At 42.1% G+C, this 24,797-nt stretch overlaps 1 protein-coding gene across 2 annotated transcripts in view; it reads left to right on the plus strand.

Annotated features, from left to right (window-relative positions):
* pard3ba (par-3 family cell polarity regulator beta a) overlaps nucleotides 1–24,797 on the plus strand; it is a 191,113-nt gene that overhangs the window by 41,172 nt on the left and 125,144 nt on the right. The window contains exons 4-7 of one of the 2 annotated variants that reach the window (XM_040038425.1): nucleotides 10,116–10,222; nucleotides 18,119–18,198; nucleotides 23,594–23,677; nucleotides 23,857–23,982. In XM_040038425.1, the coding sequence (XP_039894359.1) occupies nucleotides 10,116–10,222; nucleotides 18,119–18,198; nucleotides 23,594–23,677; nucleotides 23,857–23,982 (397 nt within the window). Of the gene's footprint in view, nucleotides 1–10,115; nucleotides 10,223–18,118; nucleotides 18,199–23,590; nucleotides 23,678–23,856; nucleotides 23,983–24,797 lie in introns of both variants that reach the window. The other variant, XM_040038424.1, reaches the window with a different exon arrangement.

Below are 24,797 nucleotides of genomic sequence, written 5' to 3' on the forward strand. Positions count from 1 at the left end.
TGGCTTCCAGCTCTAACTAGATTAGCACTGTAGCCTGTTAGCATGCCCAGGGTCCAGCCAAGCATGAATGGACTAATTCCAGCCAACCCCCCCTCTCCAAACCCGATATGCCTGTTCCACCCTGTCTTTAACCCAGTGGGACCTCTTCCTGCTCCCACCCCGCAACCTGCTCTCCAGCCCTGCTGAACCTTGACTAACTTAGTTATGATGTGACCCTGTGACGCCCCTCATAGAGAGCCAGACGCAATAAAGGACACTTTTGTCATCCGGACATGCACGCGCGCACACAATGACACAAAAGAATCTGCATGCAAGTTAACCAACCAATCGCACCCAAAGCGCCCATATATCTACTGCCGGGAAAGTCTTACGGGAGTGTGTCTGTGTGTGTTTGCTGTCCTTCTTGCTGTAACGAGTTTGGTTGTTAACCGGGTGTTACATCATATCTTGCTCTGGAGTAACATCATGTCTGGAGACAAGGACAAAGCGATGGGTTGTAAACAGTCAGACCTGATAGAGAGAGGTTTAATTCACAGGATCGCATAGGCTCAGGTTATGCAGCCTATGAAATGCATGCTTGCGCAGGTTGTTAAAATTAGCCCTAGGAATCGATTGACCCATTTCTCTTATTTAAACCAGAACACAGAGATATCATAGACATACTGCAGGAATCAATATGAAGAATAGCAAATGAAGTGTCAAAAGTAATGTTGTTAATTGATTGTGCATCAGTGCTTAAAGTGCAAGCAAAGATTCAGGGTGGTTTTTAATGCTGCAGATTTATCAAAAGATAAAGAAATATAGGAGTAGGAAAGCAAGCATTGGTCTACAGTAATCTCATAAAAATAGAGGAACAGTGATGGCAGAAAATCTTTTCTTCTTATATAGAAATAATAGAAAAAAATAGGACTTACAAAGCCCATGAAAACCACTTTTCAAATGCACAATGGCAATAAAAGGCTATTCTGTTCTATTCTATTCTACTTTATGAAATAAATATTTGCTATTCTAATTGGAGCCTGACAGATTGATGGGGCTGATATATTGGTTGATATTAGCTATTTGCCAATATTTTGGTGCTGTCATTTCTAATGGCCAATATATTAATATATTATAGTATAAAAATTGTATTGCATTGATTCAAGATGGTTCGGTCTGACATCCTGATCAGTGCAAAGTAAACAGAGTGAATTGACACAGGCTATAAAATTCATATGAGAAATAATGTTAATACCCTGAAATGAGAGGTGGGTGGCTGACTTCCCCCAGTCGTTGGGTGTGATTTGGGTAATTGGCATTCAGTCTCAGTGATTGAAACTGATCATTCAATGAGTCTATGCTAGGCTTTTTCTAAGCCTTTACCCTCTTTTTTTAATTTTTTTTATTTTGGTAAAATAAATCAAGCGTAGAATCGTAGAAGAGCTTCATATGGTTCAGCAGTGGTTACAGATGGCAGGATGGTCCCTTGATGGCGAGACAGAGAAGGAGAGAGAGCAGTGGGTTCAGACATTACCAGCACTGGAGCCAGCAGCTATGGTCTTCCATCGTGCTAATGTCTACTTCTGGAGGGGAAAGGCCCTCCACCTCGACAGTGCAAATGCGCTTTGAGAATTTGTTTTGCTCTCTATTTTTCTCTGGTTTGGGAACATTGAGCTGGTCCTGCCGTTCATGCCCTCTCCTCAGACCCTCCCTGATGGCTGTAAATGGCTTTAATTCCTAAACAAGTAATGCGATACTTTTATTAAACCCCTTGAGTTAAAGCTGAACATTGTGCTTTTCACTTCACTCGTTTGATTTAAATCCACTGTGGTTGTTTTTGTCTAAAGGCTTCGAGACCTCACTGTGTGTAAACACTTTAACTCGATTATCTTAGTCAAACTACAAGTGAGAACATTAGCTGATAGCGGTGTTCCTGTCTCATGTACTGACCTTTCATCTTTCTATTATCCAAGAATGTTCATAGTTAACTGATGTAGAGAGCCTCACAGCTGTGGGATAATAACATGTATCATGCAGGCTACAACACATCCTAAAGCATTTACCAACAAGTCACTGAAACGAGAGTTAGTAGGAAAATTAAGTTACCCCAAACCATGTGAATGCTTTAATCACAGAGTTACTTAAATCTTATTATTCACAATAATCTGATTATAAGAAAGCGTGTAATCGCGCTGAATGCTGGTGGACAGAACAAGAAGTAATTCAGTAATCAGTCAGGCATCAAAGTGTTTGTGTGTCAGGTTGGGCCAGTTGTTTGAACAGGGTGATTGGACTTCACGCTGCCCCAGTGGGGTGATTAGACCCGCATTGATCTGCTGCTACACTGACACACGCGCGCACACACTTCTAGGAAAAGAGTCCTTATCGCATCATCCCATGAGCAGCCTGAGCTGGGCTGCTCTATCGATTGCCAGCAAAACAAGACCACACAGGCCTGTGGCATGAAAACACACGCACTCACGGATATAAATGTGCACACGAGCAAAGCGCTGTCCATAATAATAAATGTCCGTATAGCAGACGCATGCTTGCACATACAAACACAACGGCAAACAAAGGCACACAGTCATAAACACAGTCAGTCAGAAACATGATGCATCCTTGTTTTCATCTTGCCCTGGAAGTGAACTAGCAGCATTGCAGAACTTTTAGAACTGAAAACAAGAGGAAATTCTTAAAATAAACCTCTGTGTTCCCAGAATTGCATAAGCAGCCTAGTTAGGCACAGAGCTGCAGATGGAGAGTCTGAGGCAGATAAACACAGAGCTGGCAGAGTTTACAAGTTTCTCTTCAGCTCTCTCCAGTTACACAAACCTCAATGGAAAGATAAAGGGAAGAACATAAGTTGGGTGCGTTTCAGCGCGCTACCATTTTCTGGCCTTGAAGTGGGAGCTGAGATGAGTTTCATGGGTGGGATCTGTTTTGAAGTTGGAGGTTACCTTGTGGTTGTGGGTGTACGGTCCTGTCGAATTAGCGAAGCTAAAATAAAACGTTCTATGTTTTTAGTTCTGCCACCTGGCTTCTCAAAATAGACTCCATACTAAATTCAGAAAATGTGTGTGTTCTTAAAATACATAAAAAATTCTGTTCACTTTGCCAAAAGGGCAAGAATGATACTCACTCCCTGTCCTGAGGGCACCATATGTCAGGCTGCTGTATTTAGACGTATTTTTAGTCTGTTTCCAAAGCCTCCTCAGTTTGTTTAAATATTATTTTTATAGCATATGCCAGGCCTGGGGTGCTTTTGCTCACTCATGTATGGCACAAACAGAGATCTATGGTTAATTTATCTTGTTATACTTATGTCTTATACTGCTGTATATCGTCAGATGGCAAAAACTGGTTGTTTCTAAACACCTAAAAATGGAGCGACATGGACATGTAGCAATTATGTATACATTTTTAGATTTATTTGTATTCTTTGCAAGCTATATAGAAACCTGTTTAGTCTGAAATACAATATAAAGTGCTCTGTAAACCTACAGTTACCAGATGCCAACTATTAGCTATAACGCTAATAGCTTAAAAAGCTTTTCCTGCTTCAGTGCAGCTAGCTAACAATAAAGAACTGCTTACTGATTAAGAAACAGAGTGAAAGTGAACTGTATATACTTGTTAACATAAAATTCAGTGTTGGAGCCAGGATTGGTACAAAAGTGATCCCCTTAGACTGTTTTTTAGTTTTAGTTTTCTTTATTTTCCCCTGAGCTAGTTCTGTCACGAGTTAGCTAACATAAGCTAATGTGAGTCTGCTAGCAACAACCAACCCAGTGACATTGCATTCTTTACACAATAGGGCACTACACAAACCTTTAACTTCAAACACTTATTTATTAAATCCATTTTCACCGACAGTTTTCAAATCTATGACAGTTTTATAGAGCACGGTGTAAATTCTGGTGTAAATTACCAGGGCCGTGCAGAGAGGTTTAAAGGGGCGGGTGCTTAAAGCTAAAAAGGGGCACATTGAGCCAGGCTGAATAACAACAACACACATTCATCAAGAATCTAATATGGGCAACAAGGCAAAGCAAACGTAGCCGATGTTTTACCTGATGAGTACAATGTTGCTGTTGAGGGGTTGCTGTGGATAGTGCTGGAGGGCAGGGCTGTGTTGATCTGAGACTGTAGACATTAAAAAGTCCATAGGAGAGATGGTAGCTGATTAAACAAGTGTCATGAGATAATAACTAAATGCAAAGATTGGTGACAGCGCTTAGGCTCTGCCTGTGAATCACTCTTTGCTTCTCTTCTTCCTTCCATCCCATCTTTTCATATATCACTCTCCACTTGCTGTCTTTCTGAGAACAAGGCACAACTTGTTATTGCAATAAACTATAATTTAATTATCCACACCAAACAACTCCAGCACTTAATCTATAATAAAATGATGAGAGAAAAATGTTATAGCACTGCCTTTAGTAGCCTCACACAGCTCTGTTTCCTCCTCATGTCCTTACCAGGCATGTCTGGACAATGTTATATCATGAGTAATAATTTAAAATAATCCATATACATAAAACACACACATGCACGCACACACAGTGACATTTTAGACCTTCTTCAGAATACTGTATATACTATGGGCATCACGGTGCTGATCCAGAATCCTTACATTATTATTTATTACTAGAGCTACAATAATAAAGCAAAGAGGAGGGGGAAGTAATAAATGTGAAATAATGTATTTATGATGATTCCATTTGTTTCACTATCTACTCTGTGCAGGGGCAAAGCTTATTACATGTTTAAACTGTAGACATACAATCATTTTACTGCTGTAAAATCCAACTTTTGTCTTATTTAAAATATAAATCTAATATAATCTGCTTCTTAATGTATGTTCTTTAAAATACAGCGTGTGTTTTTTAATATATTATAATTATAATAATTATTATGTGGACATGCATATTAGATCGTTTTTTAGTGAAATATAATCCCTCCAGAAAGGCAGGAAAAGCCCGGAAACTTACTTTAAAACTAAATATGTTTCTAAATACTTTAAAACTAAATATGTTCCCTAAAACGGTGACAGAGCTACAGACCCATGACAGCCTTACACAGGTAGCCAGCAGCTATGACCAGCACTACTTGTGCAGTTAATAAAAGGACAGGTAATGTTTGTCACGCTGTTGCACACACAGCACGTTCGTTTGTTTCAGTTCGTCAGTTGCAACAAGACAGCTTACCAACGTGTACGTGATAAGCTAATACTCCTGGGTGCTATACACTACAGTGTACGCTGTACACCTACTTACTGGTTTTGTCGCATCAGTCTGTGTCTCTGAGTTAACTTGTGTTTCTCCTACAGCTCCGGACCGCAACAAATGCGTGTGCTCTTTGTGAGCTCGTTCCCGGCTCGTAACCAGCGCGTTCTGCCGTCAAGGGCGACCATTGGTTAAATGTGATCATGTGACTGATGCAAGCCAGATCCTTTTATTTAGCAAAACTGTGATTAATAGTTAAATATTATTGTTGAGGGGCACAGACAGGACTCCGCACGCACACACACATTAAAAAAATAATAATAATTTTTATATATATTTTTTAAAAGTTGCCTCAACAAAAGGGCACTTTGGGAACCCATCAGGAAAGGGGCGGGTGCTCAAGCCCCTCTAGCCCCCCCCCTCTGCACGTGCCTGTAAATTACCTTCTATACATTTGATGCGTCATGTCGACCTTAAGGACTTCATTTCCAGTTCTTCACTCTGTATTTAGTGGTGACTCAAAGAAAAGTCTGTAATTTACACAAATGTTGGTGACCGTTAAGTTATGTGCCAAATCAAAATAATTTGGCTATAGAATCTTTATTTTAAAAGCACATAGATGTTAATAAATGCTCATCATAGATGTTAATAATCACTGTATATGTGACGATGTTCATACAAAACCCAGCCGCTAAGGAGGAGATGGGATATATACAGACATATATGCATACATGCACTATAATCATTAAAGATTTAATCAAAGTCCTCAAACAGTTTGGTCAGCTCCTACCTTTTGACTCGTTAATATGTATCTTAATAAATTATTCCTCAATTTGTGTAACCTAAATTATTCTAATGACTCAGTTTAGTTGTGATTCTGATTTCAGGGTTTCTACTAATGTATTACAAGCCTGTCAGATCAAAGTTGGGCCTAAGGATTGGCGAATCTTCTTATGTAACATACATTTTATAACATGTTTCTAGATATAAGCTTCAAGTCAACTAATGAATGTTCTTAATGCATGGCCAATATTTTGTTTAAAGCAGGGATTGTTCAACACTGGTTTGTTTACATGCAGACTGCAATTGGCAATAGGAGCTCCAGATGTGCCTGTTCAGTTAGTGGAAGTTGAATGTGGTCATTGCTGCTGCTAAGTTGGGTATTTTTCAGTGTACTAGCTCAATATTAAAGATCCTATTGGCAGAACAGCCAGCTTTGATTAACAACTCCTCTGAGAGAGTCTTGTTTATGACCGTTCAAATAGTGACTGACCCGAGAGAGTCACAACTGTCACTCTCATCAATATTCCCGCCCCTTAGTGACACCGCTTGACCGTCCAGGGGTCACTGCAGGTCAGAGTTCAATGCTAATGAGCCTTAGGTTCCTTCACATTGCTGTGCCAAGCTCTGGGACTCTAAGTGCTTGGAGGATTGATAGAGGCAGATTTGACTCCAACAGATAAACGGAGGAGGATTTATGGGGCTGACCACTGGGCAGTGGAGCCTGACTGTGACCATGGAGCAGCCTTGGTCACTTTACAAAGTCGCATCATTGACATTGAAGCAAAGTATGTGTGTGGGAGGGGGAGGCTCTTGACTGAGGTTTCACAATGATGCACCTTACTTCTCAAGCTCATTTTAGAAAATCAATTATAGCCATTTGGAAAATGGGTTAATCACTCAGTGTGTCTAATCTCAGGATCCGTCTGTTACGAACATGATGTCATGTATTTTGGCACTTAAAGAACCTGTCTGTCTGTGCAGTTTGTTCCAGCGTTTTGCAGTTCATCATTCAGTAGGACTACATGTGAGTCATTACCTGCATTCACTTTCCATAAATCTAATGACAGGTTTTTACTGCATTCGATAAATGGCCCCTCTGAGCTTGGAGACCTTTACAAATGCATATGCTGATCTGGAAATGTTTAAACAGTAAACATGCCTTCTGTGGTTAAATGGAAGGAACAGGGATGCACTAATCAATGCTCGTATAAAATGTAGCAAATAAATATAGCTGTATACGTTTTTAGAATTTATATTAGTAAGATAATGTATACAAATGGAGCAAGATAAATAAAAGTGCTTTAGTTGTTCATCGAATTTATTTGCATCTAATTTAGACCAAAATACCCCAAAGGTGGAACTGAAACTCAATTTTTGAGGCTGTATCAGTTATAAGTGGGGTCTCTGTCTGCGAGTTAAATTAGCTCATATGTCAGTGAAAACATGGCACTTTCATGTTGTATTCACTTTCCTAAAAGCAATGTAGTACTATATTCGTTTGTCCCTTTTATAAGTCTAAACTGACTTGGCAAACTTGTTGCTTTTTGATGTTAAGAACCGTAGGTCTCAGTCATACAGGCCTAGAGATGGATCAGTGGATCAGTCGGAGGAAGGGAAAACTGTTGATTCTTCAACGTGTTGGCAAGTGGTTGCTTGAGATTTCTGGCTTTTGCAATGTGAAATAAATTGCAAAGATAGTGCAAGGTTTTCAGTCTTGCACTAATTGTGATTGGTTTGGTCACGAACAGATTGCTGCAGTTGCCTGCAGTTTGCATGGAAGATGCCAACTTGTTTGCAAACACTTGCCAACTACTTACTAAACAGATTTTCCCTGCACCATCATATGCATCTTTGCCACCAACCGTGAGTGACTTCCAGAAACCATTTGCCAACTGGTCAGAGACTTGTGGTTGTCAGGGTATCGTTGACCAGTTTCTAGGCCACTGAACTGCTTTTGAGGTCATTGTATATTCATCCCACGCAGTGAACTGTAGCAACCATTGCATTAGTGCTGTGTGCGTCATACTTGTCTCTGTGTCTTTACAGCTCAACCTCCACCTCTTAAGTTTACAAGGAACTTCCATTCATTTCTGATTTATTCCTCCTGACCCCTCTCCATGTTTTCTTATCTTCACAAAGTCGGTGCCGACTTTTGGTTCCTGTTGAAACTTTTCAACCTGCACTATTGACATTTCTTCCCCTCATTACCTCCATCAGACAGATTTATGTCTGAGATGCACAGAGTTGCACGTTTGCAGAGAGTTGCTGTTTCTAAAATTCACTTTGTGTTCAGTTTGAATACACTTTCACTAAAGGAGTTGTTTTTTTTTTTCTTAAATGATGAGAAGTTTGTGCAGATAGCGTGACCTAGTTTAGACGCACACAAAATTAACAAATGGCAAGAAACAGACAAATAAAGAGAAGCGTTGATGCCGTTTGATGCGAGCTCCGAGAGATAGCGTTTTTTTTTTTTCCTCTGGATGTTTCTCTGTTAAATCAAAGCACATTTCATTATCGCAAATCATTCGGTTTCCTGTGTAGTTTAAACATTTCTACACAAAGTCTGCTTTTTGAAATTGGACCACATACATTCTGCTTTTTCCTCAACAAAGCAGGAAAAAAAGAAACTGAATGTAAGAGGGAAAAACAGAGGAAAACTTGAGTGCTAATTAAAAGAAACCAACATTTTTGAAGCTTTTCCTACTTTTCGTTCGGAACGTCTTGTTTAAATCCCAGCACGTCGGTGATAGCGAGTCAGCGTTGAGTCTTTTTTGACATTCAGCGTTAGCAGAGGTAGAAGGAATGTGTCAGACAGAGAGTCAGCAGAGAATAGCTGATAGTTTAGGATAAGTAATAAAAATGAATTAATAAAGATGAACACAAACTCAGATTATTGAACGTGTGGATGAGTGTGTTTGAGCCTGAAAGAATATTTGTTTGTGTGTCTGGGACAATTGGAGTGATCGTTTTTCATCTGTCTACAATCTCTACACACACACACACACACACACACACACACACACACACACACACACACACACACACACACACACACACACACCGACCTCTGCCAGTTCCTTCTTTCCTTCTCTATTCTGACCACGTTAGACCAGGACCCTGTCGTTGACCCTCCAAAGAGAGATTGATTACATGAAAGGAGAGAATTTTGTTTGCCTTCCCTCTCCAGGTTTTCACCCTGCTCTTTCTCTGTCACCATCTCTTGGCTCTCTCCTCAGCTTTTCCCCCCCTTCTTTCTGTTTACTTCACACTCTGCCTTTTTCTTTTCCCCTTGACTTTATTTTCTCCTCTGTCGAGTTGCATTTGGAAACACTCCACCGTGGGTTTTACCTCCACAAATACCCGTCTGCTCCCTTTGGGGTGGATTTTAAACACAAGAGGCAGCACAAAAGTCCAAATTAGTTTCTTTCGAATTGTTTTATTGTGGAATCAGACCCACTGTTGTTTCCCTCTCCCTTTCTCTGGGCTGAGGGGTTGCGGCGAGTGTGCGCATGGGAGTGTTGAGGCAACAGCTGGTCATATGTAAATGCTCTCTGCGGGTGGGTGTGAGGCTTGGGCATCTTGCTGGGGTGGCTGCGTGTCCACCCTCAGGGTCTATGAGTCATTCTAAAATAAATGGGAACCCTTGAAAAGAGATCAGTGTTTTTGTCTGGTCGTGTTTTCCAAACACTTTGTCTTTCTCATCATTTCCCGTGTCGTTTCTCTTCGCATATACATTAGCCGTGCTCAATCAGGAGTCATTTTCTCTTTGTTTTCTTTCAAAATATCTTCTTTGGGTGTCACGAGATGCTTTCAAATGAATTTTTATTCATTTCGGTCGTGCCAGCGCCTCAGGGGCCTGTCTAACCATCACAGTTTTTCTGTCTAGAAACGATGGAGGCCAAATGTTTAGCGAGGAAGACAAAAGCCAACTCTGTTTCCATTTTCTTTTCCTCCTCTGCTTTTCTGATTTCATCTCTTCTCATCACCCACAGTGGGTTTGGAGTTGAGAGAGCTAATATAATATTGATTCTTTTCAACAGCGTACCACACGAAAGACAAACACAGATGGAGCCGACGGCATCCTCTCATTATCTTTGTCTCTAACGCCCATGTCTCTCATCACAGATACACCTCTATTGGTGAGGAGCAGCAGCGACTCTGCATTGGCCCCGCCCCTTGAGACGACAGCCACACCTCCACCTGATAAGCAAAGCAACGGATCTCTTGAACCGGTGAGTTACACAGGAAATAACTTCAAAATTAGGGTTTTTTTTTTGTTTCTCAGTGAAACTGATGTCTGCCGTTACCTTTGGCCAACTAAACGTGATGAGAAAATAGGCTGTTAGATATTCCGATTATTTATATTAGGTATTCTTGTCTTCCTCATTTCATTGCTTTCTAAAAGGAGCAATAAAAGAGCTCCATCAGAAATTCAATGTTCACTCTCCATTGATTAAACTCCTGCAGGGTAAAACTAGTTTTTCAGTGAAAGCAAGAGAACAGTAAATAAATATGAGAGATGAACATATTGTATTTCCAGTTGCATATTTGGTCTCTGCCTTTCACTCACTGAAAACAAATGGAGAAACCTCTTGAATATCCCTCTTGTGGTCCAGCTTTCTGCCCCAGGCATTACTTTGAAAGGATCGGCTTTTCAAGCGCTCGGCCTCTTTTCGAAACGGGCCGCCATTAAGGCCGACTTTTTTGTCCTCCGTGGGTTATTGAATGTGCGTGGAGGACTAGATCGAGGCTCTGTGAGGTACCACTTGTATGTGTGTGTCAGGGAAACTCAGGTAGCGAGAGGGAGGGAGGAGAAGGAGCCCTGCTGTTTACTCCTGCTGTGTTCAACTCAGCGGTGACTAAGCAGAACACAGGCATCAGTGGGCATCGTGTAAACACAATGACAGAGCCCGTATTTTTTGTCCAAGAAATGTCGGGCCTCGTGTGCTTCAAACGGCACGCCTGGACCAAAATGAACAGGCTCATTATAGATGATTTAAAGTGTCCTTAGAACTGTTTACATAAATCCACATCTCTTTGCTGCATGACAGATGAATCCCTGCTTTCGACTGCTGCAGTCTTATTTAAACCCAGACAAAAACAAGGCCTGTAAAGATGTTGTTTTTAAAATGTGACTCTTTTTAACAGTGTTTCTTTATGTTGCTTTGTCATTTAAAGCCACACCAGTGGCTTGGCTCTATGGACAGCAATGGCTGTAGGCTCTTTTCCTACCAGGAAGTCACATTTTGCCTTTTTGTAAGAAGCTGCAACCTTACAGAGAGGGTCTTTTTTTTTTTTTTTTTTTTTTTTGTTGGGTATGCAGTAATATCAGATACAGGAAGCAAACAGTCTGGTCTGACAGAGCATATAAGTGTGCATGGAGTCCTGTGAGAATGAGTTTTTACTGTGTACTCCCTTAAAACATAAGTACACTCTTACCGCTTCCATAGGAATTAATAGGTTACGTAATCAAATGATCATCAGCCAGTGTGAACACCTCTATAAAATAAAAGTTTTGGTAGTTAGTTGGTTGTGAGAATTCAGATGGGTGTTAACATAGTGCCACAATCTCCTAACAGCAATTTCACACCAAGGTCAGACGGTGCAATGCTCAGAGCCATTACAAAAAACCTGAGACCAAACCACATGACTTCTGAAACAATGTCCTTTGTCCAGATGAGACCAAATTTGAGATGCTTGGGTATAATGAGCAAGACCACGTTTGTCCAGAAGTAAAAAAAACAAAAACAAAAAACGAACACTACTAATCAGCACAAATGCTTCATACCAACTGTAAAGCACGGTGGTGGATGAGTCATGATTTGAGCTTGCTTTGAGGGCTTTGCAGCCACAGGACGGGGGCACCATGAACTCCTTTTGTATACCAAAATATTCTAGAATGGATATTAAAAGTGAGGCCATCTTCTACCAAAACAGGCGCAGCTTGTTGACATCATCAACATGCGCTATCGCGATAGAGCGGTACAGTCAAAATCTCTATCGTTGGCTAAATTTATATAGTTTCTATCGTATATCGTTTCTATCGCCCACCCCTAATGTCATGTATCCCTTTGTGCATTCTCCGCCCAGGAAGCACCCTCACCTCAGTATTTTCCATAGTGAGAACATAGTGAGTCTGATGTGGAGCTTTGGTGCTATTGTGAGAAAGGGTGACTGCAAACTGTGTCCCCACATGAACTGCCCAACTTGTCTTTTGTTTATGTGTACAAATAAGACGCTTAAGAGTAGTTGTGCTCCTGACTTTGATTTCTGCTGTTTCCAGTGCCACCATGGATTTGAGTGATTCAGAGTGAGATGACCTTTTGAATGGATTGCTATGGGACCTGCTGCAGACAGTGATGCTCCCTTATGAATGAGCTGTAATAAACTGTTATCTGACAGAATACCAGCAAAACTTTCACATTACCATTGGCTATACTTTGTGCTTAGCAATATTGGTCAAATACTCTCAACTAAGATGACAATTACAAGTCATTACAAGATAAACTTTTACTCAGTATCAGTGGATCTAAGAACAGTCTGACAGAGATGTGACCTCTAGCTCTTGAATTAATTTCCAACATAAACCACTTTTCTTGACTGAGATTGAGTGAATTTGATTATTAAAGGTATCCAGCTCCAGAGAAAGGTGTTGGAAAAGGCAGCTTTTATTGTTTTTTTTTATAACCCATGACTCACATTTAAGTAATCATCATCTGTATCATCTTTAAGCACTTGGCCTTGAGACTGTTGGTTTACTTTTTTTGACTTACTTTGTAGGATGTTTAAGAGTAGAGGCAGAGCCTTCAGCTTTCAGGCCTCTCTTCTGTGTAACTAGTTTCCAGTTTGGATTTGGGAGACAGACACTACTCTAGTCTCTACTTTAAAGATTTGTCTTAAAGTTTTTTTTCGCCTGGATCAAGTGACCCTGAATCCTCCCTTAGTTACGCTGCAACAGGCCTACGCTGCTGGCAGCTTCCCAGGATGCACCAAGTTCTTTCTTCTCACTAGCCTTTTTTTAACTTGCCGTGTTTATAAATTGAATTGAAGTCAAATTGACTTGAGTTAAGCGTTGAATGGTGCTCTCCCTTTCTGATCCACGTGAACTTACTAAGATCAGAAAACCGTTTTTTCAGCTGCTCACACCCGGGAGCTTCAAGATTTTTATTTGTGCTCTTGAGTGAGTTACCGTGAACCTTAACTCCTGCTCATTCACTCATGTGTTTCTTTAGCCGTTAAAAGATTTGCAGGGTAAGAATCAGGGATTAGTCTTAAAGTAATTAATGATTGCTCACGGCTGCAGTAATCAGTAATCTGATCAAGACCTGCGATCCAGCCTGTGGAATTTATGTATGATGTAGGCGACGTGTGGAGGACGAAAGGGAGCCTTAGTGTCGTGTGTGTGTTTGTGTGAAAGCTTGTGAGGCCGTCACAGCTCTTGGGCATATTGAGTCCTTGGCCTGATGGACTCCTTAGATCAATACGCTATCACTTCATCCTCCCTCATCCACTGTACCAACTCCTCTGGAAACCCCCTTACTCTCATCCACACACTCACTCACTCAAATCAACACACACTTAAATCAACACACATACACACTTTTGTCCCTTTCTGTCTTGAAGTAGGTATTGAAAGCTAGATAAAGTCTAATTCAGCCTGATAAGGTGATAAATATGCATCCTGCCCCTTTAATTGATTTCACTGCCTGCTATGGTGAAAGCTAAGGTTGTTCCACTTCTCTCTCTTTGACTCGCATGCAGCACACACCTCTCTTAGCCTTTCCCTTTATATCTGAAGAGCTAATGAAACTTGCAAAAGGCTGAGCAGTGCTAAACATGCAGTCGGCCCTTTAATTGATCCAGACTTCCTGCTATGTTCGTAGCTAATAAATGAGACATTTAATGCTACCCCGCTAACTGCAGAAGCTGCTGCTTTTTCCCTTGCTCCTCTCACCTTTTGCACTCTCCCTTCTTATAATGCTTGGATAATATTTCTTCATTCACTTTTTCTCTCTCACGTTTTTGTCTCATTATTAATATGTCGAGGTGTAGCAGTGCAGTTGAACAGTCATTCGTACTTTATCGTGTTCATCTGGTGTTGACTTTTCCAAAGCTTCAGCATTTAGCGGTGCATTTGTGTGTTTTTTAAAGACAATGTGTGAGAAAGCGCACAAGCAGCGGCAGTCAGTTGATGTGATGGATATGACGAGGGTCAGGGGGCACCGGCGAGCACATCGAAACTGTGATCCCACGGTTACACATTCCCCTACACGTGCACGCATGCTATTTCTCAAACTAGGCTGCTACAGGAAATACACGGAAGAGGCACACACACCTCATTACTCATCTGTCTGACAACAACAGCTCACACACACAAATATCTCATCTCTCATATGTCTGCGCACCGCCCTGTCACTCACAGCGTCGACTCTGCCTCCAAACAGAAACGTGTTTGGCGCCGTGCGGCACAATAACAGAGAAGACAACCTGTTAGTCGTGCTTAGGCAGCTTTTCAGACAGGTTTCGCAAATTATTTGAGCGTTCGTCCTGGCACCACAAAGCCTGCCACATTTTAATCACTCAGAGAGGAAACTAGATTACATAATGATTTCTTAAAGAAAAACAAGTGTCAAAACTGCACTTGAAGCATCTGAAACATTTAAAGTTTTGATTTTCCATCAGGTTTTTAAAAAAATTATATATTCATATGGGATACCCAGACAATAGCAGCTGAAGAGACGGTGCAGAAAGGAGCTTAAGTGATAGCACAAAGAGTAAGCACAAGCTGAAGCGTTGGAAATATCACTTGAACCATAAGTGATAAAAGGCGCTGTCCGTTTTTAAGCTAAGACAGAAGCTGAAGTGTCAATCGGATGTGTAAGCTCAGAGGGGGTTTAGATGTTATCAGAGCTAAACAATACTTGAGTTTTAGTGCTCATTATCTTATGCTTGTGGAAAAGGACTGTGGCTTCATATAATATTCTTTTAAAAATAGTGAAAGAAGCTGAATATGAACTTTAATCAGTCAGAAGTAAACAAAGTGTCTGCTGATGGGACATTATTGTACACTGGTGTAAAAAAGGTAAAGATAAGTGTTAAAATAACGAATAGTGCTGATCACACTAAAGTCATCAGTGTGAGGTGCAATGAAAATCTTTTACAACTCAAAAACCTGATTTTAAAATGAGCTCCCCTTCATGGGTGTCTCCTAATGCGCCGCTGGATCTCTTTCAGTGCTGTTGCTTATGTTTCATTTGCATATTAAAAGGATGAAAGTGGTGCACATGGTGCGGGAAGATTATGTTATGCTACAGTCACGCATGGGGAAAACAGTGGTTAGAGACTGCAACACAACCAAACTTACTGTGACTGTTTACAATGATTGCTTCACTCATGGGGACCAGGACTGCAACCACTTGCAGTTAGTTGCCGTCTTCAAAGTGACTTTGGTGTTAATATGACAGTAAAAGATGCAAAATGATGCAGTTGGTTTGCTGTTAGTGATCATCAGTTTGAGCTGGGAATTGTGTTCGTGGTGAATTGGGGAAATTTCCCAAATCTGTTGCCTTCTACATACAAAGAAGTTCACCTAAAGCAGGAATCCAAATTAACTCCTTTTATTCAGAATCCAGCATAACTTCATAGATTTAAAAATTCAGAATATCCTCCACACATAGTGACATAATTACTGCAGGACAGAAGTTTAACTGAAAAACGACATAGGTACTCTGCAACCTTGCTTTTATACAGGCATACAACCAAGTCAAGTCCCTTACTGCAAAGAGATGTGCTGCACATGGGTTATAGTCAACACCACAGACTGACTCAGATTGATTGCAACATACTGGCATGTCTGTGTCTGTGGTTATAAATGTGCAGACCTTTGCCAGTCTGTCTCTGATTGCAGAGCCAGATCACGGTCCCGTGAGGCCCCTTGTTCAATTTTGTGATTGTGGTCACTTAGAATTTGAATGTTTCACATGCTCAAATTCAGGGCAACCAGTTAATCATTGCAACTATTTGCAGTCCAATAACTGAGCAACCATCACGTTATTCTTGTCGCAAGGAGGTTGTGCGTGCCCATGAGCATAATGGCAGGCGCACGTACCACAGTTCAGATAGTTTCTGCCTAACGTCTTCCCTGAGATGCCTTGATAATTTGGAGTAGGGTGGCTCAGGAGGTAGAGCGGGTCATTTTCCAATTGGAATTTTGGTGGTTTGATCCCTGGCTACTCCAATCTGCTTCTCAGAGTACCTTTGGGCAAGATACTGAACTCAGAGTTGGCCATTATGCATCCATCAGTGTGAGTAAATGTCCCATTTAACTAATTCACAGTTCATATACTACAAACCTTAGCATACACACCTCCTGATCTGATGCATCATCTTTGAACTTGGAAAAAGTCCAGTTTGTTCTGAGTCATACTGGGAGACCTAGCTCTCATAATGATCCTCCATGTGAAAACTAGATCGTTTTTGTCTCAGGACAAATCTGTAAGTTACAGAAAGTGCATACAGTCGGTACAAAGGGGACTTTCAGGGAGCGATGTTAAAATGGCAACTGCACTGGGATCAGTCCAGACATGCACAAGGAGACGACCTTATAGCCCAGTAGCACATGGGTTAGTATGGGTATCCGTTACATAAGTACACTAATATAACAAACATCTCATCTCTAAAAGTTTTACTATTGCAAACCCAAACACTGCAGCCTTTTCACTCTCCTTAGAGAGGCTGGAATGACACTAATGTTCCTCTTAAGTGTGCTGAGATATAAACACCGAGAGGGGCAAGCTGATTGGCTGAGCACAGCAGGGATTCTGCTGTTTTTACAACCACTTAAACCTGAGTGCTCCCAATCAGAGATTGGCTTGATCCCTTAATGTTAAAGCATTAAATATATGCAGGTTTATGTGTGTGTTTATGTACCCTTCCATCTCCTATCTTATATAACGTATGTAATTTTAGAAGAGACGCAGGCACACGGGGAGGATTTTATGCTACTGTACCTAATGTGTGCGTGGTGCTGCAGTTCCTTTTTATGGTACAGTTCCTTTAAAACGGGATGTACAGCTAAGCGCGCGTGTTCACGTTACACGTGTTCACCTGCACTCCTGCCAGCCTCGCATTCCCAAGGGCTCCATTCCTCACTCTGTGATGAGGATGTACCAAAGATGGAGAAGCATGTGTTGCGTGTGCGTTAGCTAATGGCGTTGCGGGAAGATGCACAGCAACAATGGAGCCTCCAGCTCATCTTTTCTGCCCCCGCACACATGTGCTCCATTGTAGGTGGGGGGGGGGTAATCTCACATAGCCCAGATAAGTGGGTCACTATTTGTGCAGGCAGCATATGTGTTTGTATTCATAAACACATCATGTTTTTTTTCCACGTTTGCAGCTCTGCAGAGACGGTATGTGTAGGTAATATCTGCAGGAAGCGCGCGCGCGTGAGATGTAAAGCATATATTTATTCTGTACTGTGACAGAGGGTCCATAGGGGAGTTGGGTGTGGTGGTGGGGTTGCTAAGTAGTGGGCTGGTGGGCGGGGAGCTTTTCAGCCATTAGTACTGGTGACACAATGAAAGTGACAAGGCAGAAGGACCTAATTGCTCCCCTCTTGTCTTTACCGATCTGGGGCGAATTCTCAGTCCCACCCCTCGAGTGTGTTTGAGCGTCTCACAACAGTTTGACGCTGTCGCTTTCTTTCTTTGCTCCCACATTTCTCTCTCTCCCTCTTCCTTTTTATTCGTTTGCCCCAGGGTTGTTGATTTTTTTGTTGTGTTTTTTCTTCGTAGACTTAAAAATAGAGGCTTGCCCCGACAAACAGGGCAGGGATGGATGAAGGGGGGGGAGGGAGGGCAGGGAGAAGTACATAGATAGAAATGTACACAGAGTGAAGGAAGGACAGCGGCGTGTGGTAAGAGCTCAGCGTCCGGTGGTCATTCTCCCTTCACTGTCTCCAAAGGTGATTGATGGCGGCGTGAGATTGTTTTACTAATTGGTGGCGGGCCTCCTCGTGTTCCCCGACCGGCTGCTGTTCAGCGCGCGTACAGGTCAAAAACTGTTCATTTGTCATTGCAACTATCAACGACTTAATGTTTTTGTTTGTTTGTTCATGTCTAATACAGGAAATCGGCAATGTACTGAAAGGAGCTCTGGACCGACTTGCAGAAGACCCCCCTGCCAAGATGAGCAAGGTTAACTTCAGGTAAGTGTGTGTGTGCAGGTGTCACTCTTAAAGGTAGCTTGGTGTGGCACAGGGATGGAGACTAGGATTACGACTCTTTTCTTTGTTTGACAGCCCGACACTATGACAGGATTAAACATTTGTGTGTGTGTGTCGTGTGTGTGTGTGTGTGTGTGTGTGTGTGTGTAACCCATTATGAGGTTGTGGGTGGGACAGTTGTTCATCTGTTTAGGCTGCAACAGAAGTGAGTGTGGGCCTGGATTATTGCATAAATGCAAATAACAGTTCAAATTTATTCTAGCAGATACACTGGTACTAATAATATTGCAGAGGAATATGAAAAGCCAAGATTAAAAGCTCATTAAAGAGTCTTTTTCAGATTTCAGATCTGATTTTAGATCTAAAAATAGCCCCAAGCTCAGTTTACAGCAGTGTTGCACAGCTGTGCTTGGAGTCTAGATGAAAAGGAAGGCTGGGGATATTAATGTTACACCTAGGGCTACTAATAATGTTTTGAATTAATACTTAATATCTTTATTTTACTTTTGATTAATCAGACTGTCAGTGTTTAGCACATTATCTGTAGATAATGTGGCGTCAGACACTGGCTTATGTCACTGTCAGCATACTGAGTATGATTAATTCAGTTAAGTTTGATTATAACTTCTTCCTGTGTGCCGTGTGCTCCGGTCATCCCAGCAATCTGCATATCTGGTTTAGTTACAACCAACTCAAAAACCTCCAAAAACTGAATTATTGCTAAACGCGTGTTACGTCTGAGGTAATCGGGTATATCCGGGTAGGATCGCTCCTTCGATTCCTGAGAGCAACCAAGCACCGAGGCACCATTTAGTATCAGAAACCAGCGTATCTGTTGTCTCAGGTGTGATGACAGGGTGTAGCATTTAGGCAATCGTTAAAAAAAAGATTTCTAAAGATGTTTGGTTTCCCGTGTTAGCAGTGAGATAGCTGACAGGGTTAATTAGGCTGAGTTCAGCGCTTTCACAATTAGGTTAATTAAGTCTGACTAGGTGACACGCAATGATCTGGTAAGTACTGTGGACAGCAAAGGCCGTTTAAAGTTATTTCATACATTTAAGGGTGAGAGTTATATTGTCTCATTGTCTCAAGAGCACACAGAGGGTCAGTCAGCACCAAGTTTCCAGGATCGGCACAAACATGTAAAAACTCCCTGAAGACACAAAACAACCAGGAAGCGGGCAGACATCATTTATGGTTATTTGTGTCTCTGTCTGTGTACCTTGCAGATGTTTTGTGTCACACAGTGGTCAGGATGCATCACTTATTGTTGCTCGGGTTTTGGTTTTTTTTGTCTAATGATGGTTGCTTTGTGTCTTTATGGAGGCGTGGCCTCTGGTGGTTTTGGTGTAATAATTCTGGGATAATCTGATCATGATTGGCCAAGCACTGCTGGCTGACCTGTAAAAGTCAAACGTGTGTGAGTGTGTGTACAGGTGAGTGAATGTACAGTATTCAGGCTTGAATAGACGTCTCACCGTGGAAGCATCCGCCTTTTTTTGTTTTTTGGAGTCATCACTTGCAGACGTCCGGCTCGACGGGAGTCATATCATCATTTTTCATCTTTCTCTGAGGCTGTCAGTCACAGTAACCATGGTAACAATTAAACCCTGCACCGCAGCCCCTTCACCTGTCTCATCCAGGAAGGCCGTGACGGGAAAGCCGATGGTTGTGTGACATTCCTGTGCAGCAGCAGACCGATCCCCCCCCCTACACCATCACCCCGATTAGAAAATAGCTCTTTTCAGAGTCGCGGGCGCTCAGAAGGGAGGACTTGGCTGGAATGACAGATGGTGATTCTTCAGCGTTTTACAGTACAGTGGTGTCTTGACAGCCCCGTGATACAATGGAGGCACGGCTCTCACAGATAGTTTGCCATGGTAACAGATGGTTGGCAGTTGAAGACACCACGGTGAGCGAGCGAGGGCACATTTTCAGGAGTCCCGGCTGCGAGTGTGTTAGACACTCGGCCTCTGTCGACGTAGAGGAAGTCAACCAAGAGTGGGAGCTCCATCTGTCTCACTCCTCGTTGCTCTTTTCATCCATCCCACTGCTCCCCCCCCTCCAGTCCCAGCCCTCGCACCCCTCCCCAGTGGAATGACTGTGTTTGTTTGTGTTTGTGTCAGTGGGATGCTAAAATGGGTGAGCGGAGCTATTCTGCATATTAGCGTGCAGCGCTAACAAGCTACTGTTGCCTCTGATGAGCTTGTTTGTGCCACAGTTTGTTTTTTATATGAATGTAAATGGGCTAAAGCTGTGTGTGTGTGTGTGTGTGTGTGTGTGTGTGTGTGTGTGTGTGTGTGTGTGTGTGTGTGTGTGTGTGTGTGTGTGTGTGTGTGTGTGTGTGTGTGTGTGTTAACCCCCCCAACACCGCGTGAATACATTTAGATCATGCAGGACTAGCTTTGTACCTGTGTGTTTGTATGATGCTAAACAATCCTGGCCTCATTGTGTACCCTCTCTGAAAGTAAATTCTCACGCCGTGTGTGCATGCGTGCGTTTGTGTAATTCATGGTTTGTGCACATCTGTAATTTAGATGTAACTGTGTTCTCTAATAGATGTAAATGCGATGCATGTGTGTATCTGAATTTTCAATTTGGAGGAATGTGACTGATGGTGTTTGCGAGCGAGCGATGTAGCAATAAGAATGCAAATTGGATGTGTGTGTACAGTATGTGTGTGACCCTGGCAGAGGTTAACGAGAGCAGGGTGACAGTGACGGAGGAGTGCGTTGTAATGATCCCAGCTAGTCCTTAGGCTTGTGTACGTGCGTGAAGCACATAAAACTTGAACTTCTGTGCTTTTGTTCTCAGACTCGTTCTTGTGTTTCCTTTCAAATCCCACATACACACATAAAAGTTTTTTTTAAAAACTCGTGACTTTTTGCCTTGTAACTTTTTTGCTATGTGGGAAACTTTTAAAGAAATGCAGATTCTGTTGCAGTCTAAATGATGGAAGACAGAATTATTATCTTGGATAATATAAGAACAAGGAGACTTCTTCTACCTCCAGATCTCCTTGAGTTTTAACACTTTCCTGGGCTCCTGTTTCATCTCACATCTGGGTTCATACTCGCCGTTATGTTCCAGGATGTGTTCTGATGACCAGATGGCCTCGTCTCACCGAGCCTGACTCTGCCAGAGGTTCCTTCCTGTTAAAAGGGAGTTTATCCTCCACACTTTTGCCAAGTGCTTGCTCATAGGGGCTGATTGTTGGGGTTTCCTCTCCATTATTGGCTTTACCTTACAATATAAAGCACCTTGAGGTGGCTGCTGTTGTAATTTGGTGTTATATAAATAAAACTGAATTGAAATGAAAATATCCCTTGAAATAAGGACATAAAAGAGTCTCCCTTTCCCCTGCTACAGGCTGAAAACACAGCCGTGCTTTCACCCAGTGATGTCGGGTCAAAAGTACCTTTACTTTACAACTAAACAGATGTTTATTTGCTCGTTCGCAAAGTTTGGACGACTTCTTTCTGTGGAGGCAGAATCCACAGACTCACAGTGGACAAATGGCACACGCCTAATGAATGTAATGTAATATTTTAGGCTTTGCTTCATTCTCCAGATGACTGAAGTCATGGTTTTACGTGTACACATAACTTTTAAGAGGTATGGGGTGTTTGTGGCTCACTGTATTATTCAGAGGGCTGGCAGTTCAATTCCTGTTTGCCAAAGTATCCTCGGGAAAAATACTTCCATCTCAGGATGTGTTCATCAGAGTGTGAATGTGAGTGTGAGTGGGTGAATGAGACATGAAGCTCTTTGTGTGGAGCAGAAGAGTACTACATAAGAACCAATCAATTAAATCCATTTAGTTACAATAAGCTAAGAGACTTGGTTTCCAAACTGACTTATAGTTTACAGTTTATAGTTACACACATTGGTAGCAATTAAGGGTTCAGTGACTTGTTTAACTACACTTGAGTATGCAATTAGGAGGAAATGGAGATTTGCACACTTAGATGAGCCACCATGAGGATAAAATATTCAAAACTTTCCATTAATTAGATCTCTGTGTTTTAACTGCAATTTATTTTGTAATTTTTCACAAACAATCTGGTCATGTTTTTGTGAGAAGAAAGCACACCACATCCATCCTATGTAGAGATGAGGTCCAGCAGGAGTCTCCCTGGACTGTGATGTTCACAGACGACATGCTTATCTGTAGTTATAGCAGGAGCCTGGAGAGGTGGAGGTATGCTCTGGAGGGAAGAGGAATCAAACTCTGTAGATGTAAGAGAAAATACACGTGTGAATGAGAGGGAGATGGAAAGAAAGGTGAAGGGAGATGAGTTTAAATGCCTGAAAGCGATGGAGAGTGCCCAAGAGAGGTGAGGAACGGAGCGCAGGCAGGGTGGAGACGAGTGTCTGGGGCGATTTGTGACTGAAGGATAGGAGCAAAGAGTGAAAAGGAAGGTTGACAAGATGGTAGCGAGACTGCTGCGCTGTGTGGTTTGCATCACATCACAATGCACAACAATGAAATGACAAAAATAACATGACACACAGCAGTAGTACTGCTTTAAGGACCTGTCACTTGTCATCCACATGTTAAAAATATCATTGTGGGTAACCTCCACTGTGTTTAGGCTTTGCTCTTTCAAACAAAAAGGTCAACAGTTTAATTTCTACTCTAAACCCATCTAGATAACAACTTTTTTCCACATCAGCAACAAATCTGGTGCCCAGAAGCACCAGATATACTCGAGATTTGTCCAAACCATACAAATAAGTTTAAAAAAAAAGCAGTTTTAAACTTAAAGAATGCTTTTAATCTGCACGCACTAGTATATTAATTCCGTACTGTATTAATTTGGTGAAGACACGATCCATAATTGTGTTTGTAAGAACAAACCTGCAGCCAGAGATGGAGTTCTCTGATCTTCTCGTAGCGTGCAGGTCCCCCTCTCTCCTCTAACCAATATCAAAAGCAGCCCTCTTCTTGTTTATCTTTAGTGGTATTGTCCTTGTTTATCTGCGGCTAAAAGCCACAGTTCAAGGCTCTGCAGAGATTATTAGAGAACCTCATTCTGTTTCATCTGTATCTGCTCCTCTATCTGTCTCTTTCTTTTATCTCCTGCTCTCTTCTTTTGTCCACCGGCTAGATTGGGTAGTTGAGAGGCAGGTAGATAAGGGGTGAAGTAGCCACCTGCGTCCTCAATCGCGCACACACCCCACACACAAAAACACACACATAATTCCGATTTTTGGCAGGGCTACCTGTAAGCTAATTTGTATCCCTATCTGTGTAGCCTGGAGGAAAATGCAAATGGGAAGGTTGAGTGTGTGTAGCTGCTTGTTGTTGTTGTTTTTTACTGTATCTGCGTTTTCAGGATTTCATGTCCCTGATTTGTGTATTTCTTGGCAGTAGTCTGACGAGGACAGTCGAGTTCCCTGGTGACCGTGGGCCCCTGGGTATACACGTGGTCCCATACTGCTCCTCGCTCAATGGACGGTAAGCTCACATAAACGCTCTCTTCTCCACATCCTCTCATAATCAAGCAGGCCTGCACAAGGAAAGGCAGATGGCAATGTTGACTCATAAAAATGCAGAAGTTACTCGAGTGTTGCCATGTAGTCATGCGTGTTTACCTCCGTGATTTCATATTGACTCCATACTGTATTTGTCGCAAGACCCCTTGGCCTCCACATTAAAGGCATCGAGGAAAACAGTCGGTCCAAGAAGGAGAATCTCTTCAAGGAGGACGAGTGCATCGTCCAAATCAATGATACACCACTGCAGGACAAGACCTTTGCGCAGTAAGTAGGCCAGTGTGTGTGGGAGTGCAGTTTTTCAACACAGAAACCAAAATCAAAGCTAATATTTGATCTGAAACATGTACAGTGTATTAGATTTACTTAATAGTTTCAGCATGCAGCCTATGTTTCATGCATGGGGATATGTTCTTAATAAAATAAACAGATTAACATCTTACAGGCAACACTGCTCAACGTGTAATGGCCTGCTCAGGTTGAGTGTCTGCGGGATGCGCCACAACACGTCCAAGCCCCCATGCATCCATTCACAGAACTCAATGAGATCCTGGTGCCAGACACTAAAAGACGACCCTAGCGGGCTCATATCCCCCTCAGTGTGTCTGTTCTGGTCGCATGAGGATGTTTAATGTTATGGCTGAGCTTTTAACAGACATGGGAAATGGAGAGAAGCAAGGTTGAAATGGTTTGGACATGTGCAGAGGAGGGAGAGTGAATATAGTGAGCAAAGGATGTTAAATATGGAGCTGGATGGCAGGGAGAAAAGAGGAAGACCACAGAGGAGATTCATGGATGTAGTGAAGGAGGACACGTAGAGGGGTTGGTGTGACAGGAGGATGCTTGAGGTGAGCTAGAGGCAGATGTTCTGCTGTGGTAATGGGGGGGGGTCGTCAGATGTCGTCTTTTTGGAGGAAAGAGTTAAAGGATTTGCATCAGCTGCTCCAGAAATGTGTTTTTAGCCACCTTGAAGACGTTGGTTGCCACCAGGTGGGAATTGCATTACTTGCTTAGACGGTGACAATGGTTGCTCGCGTTTGTTGATGTTGCTTATCTTTAGCTCTCCTCTGAGAATATCCACA

This window comes from Simochromis diagramma, unplaced genomic scaffold (genome assembly GCF_900408965.1).
Source record: "Simochromis diagramma unplaced genomic scaffold, fSimDia1.1 OVJJ01000413.1, whole genome shotgun sequence".
Classification (NCBI taxonomy): domain Eukaryota; kingdom Metazoa; phylum Chordata; class Actinopteri; order Cichliformes; family Cichlidae; genus Simochromis; species Simochromis diagramma.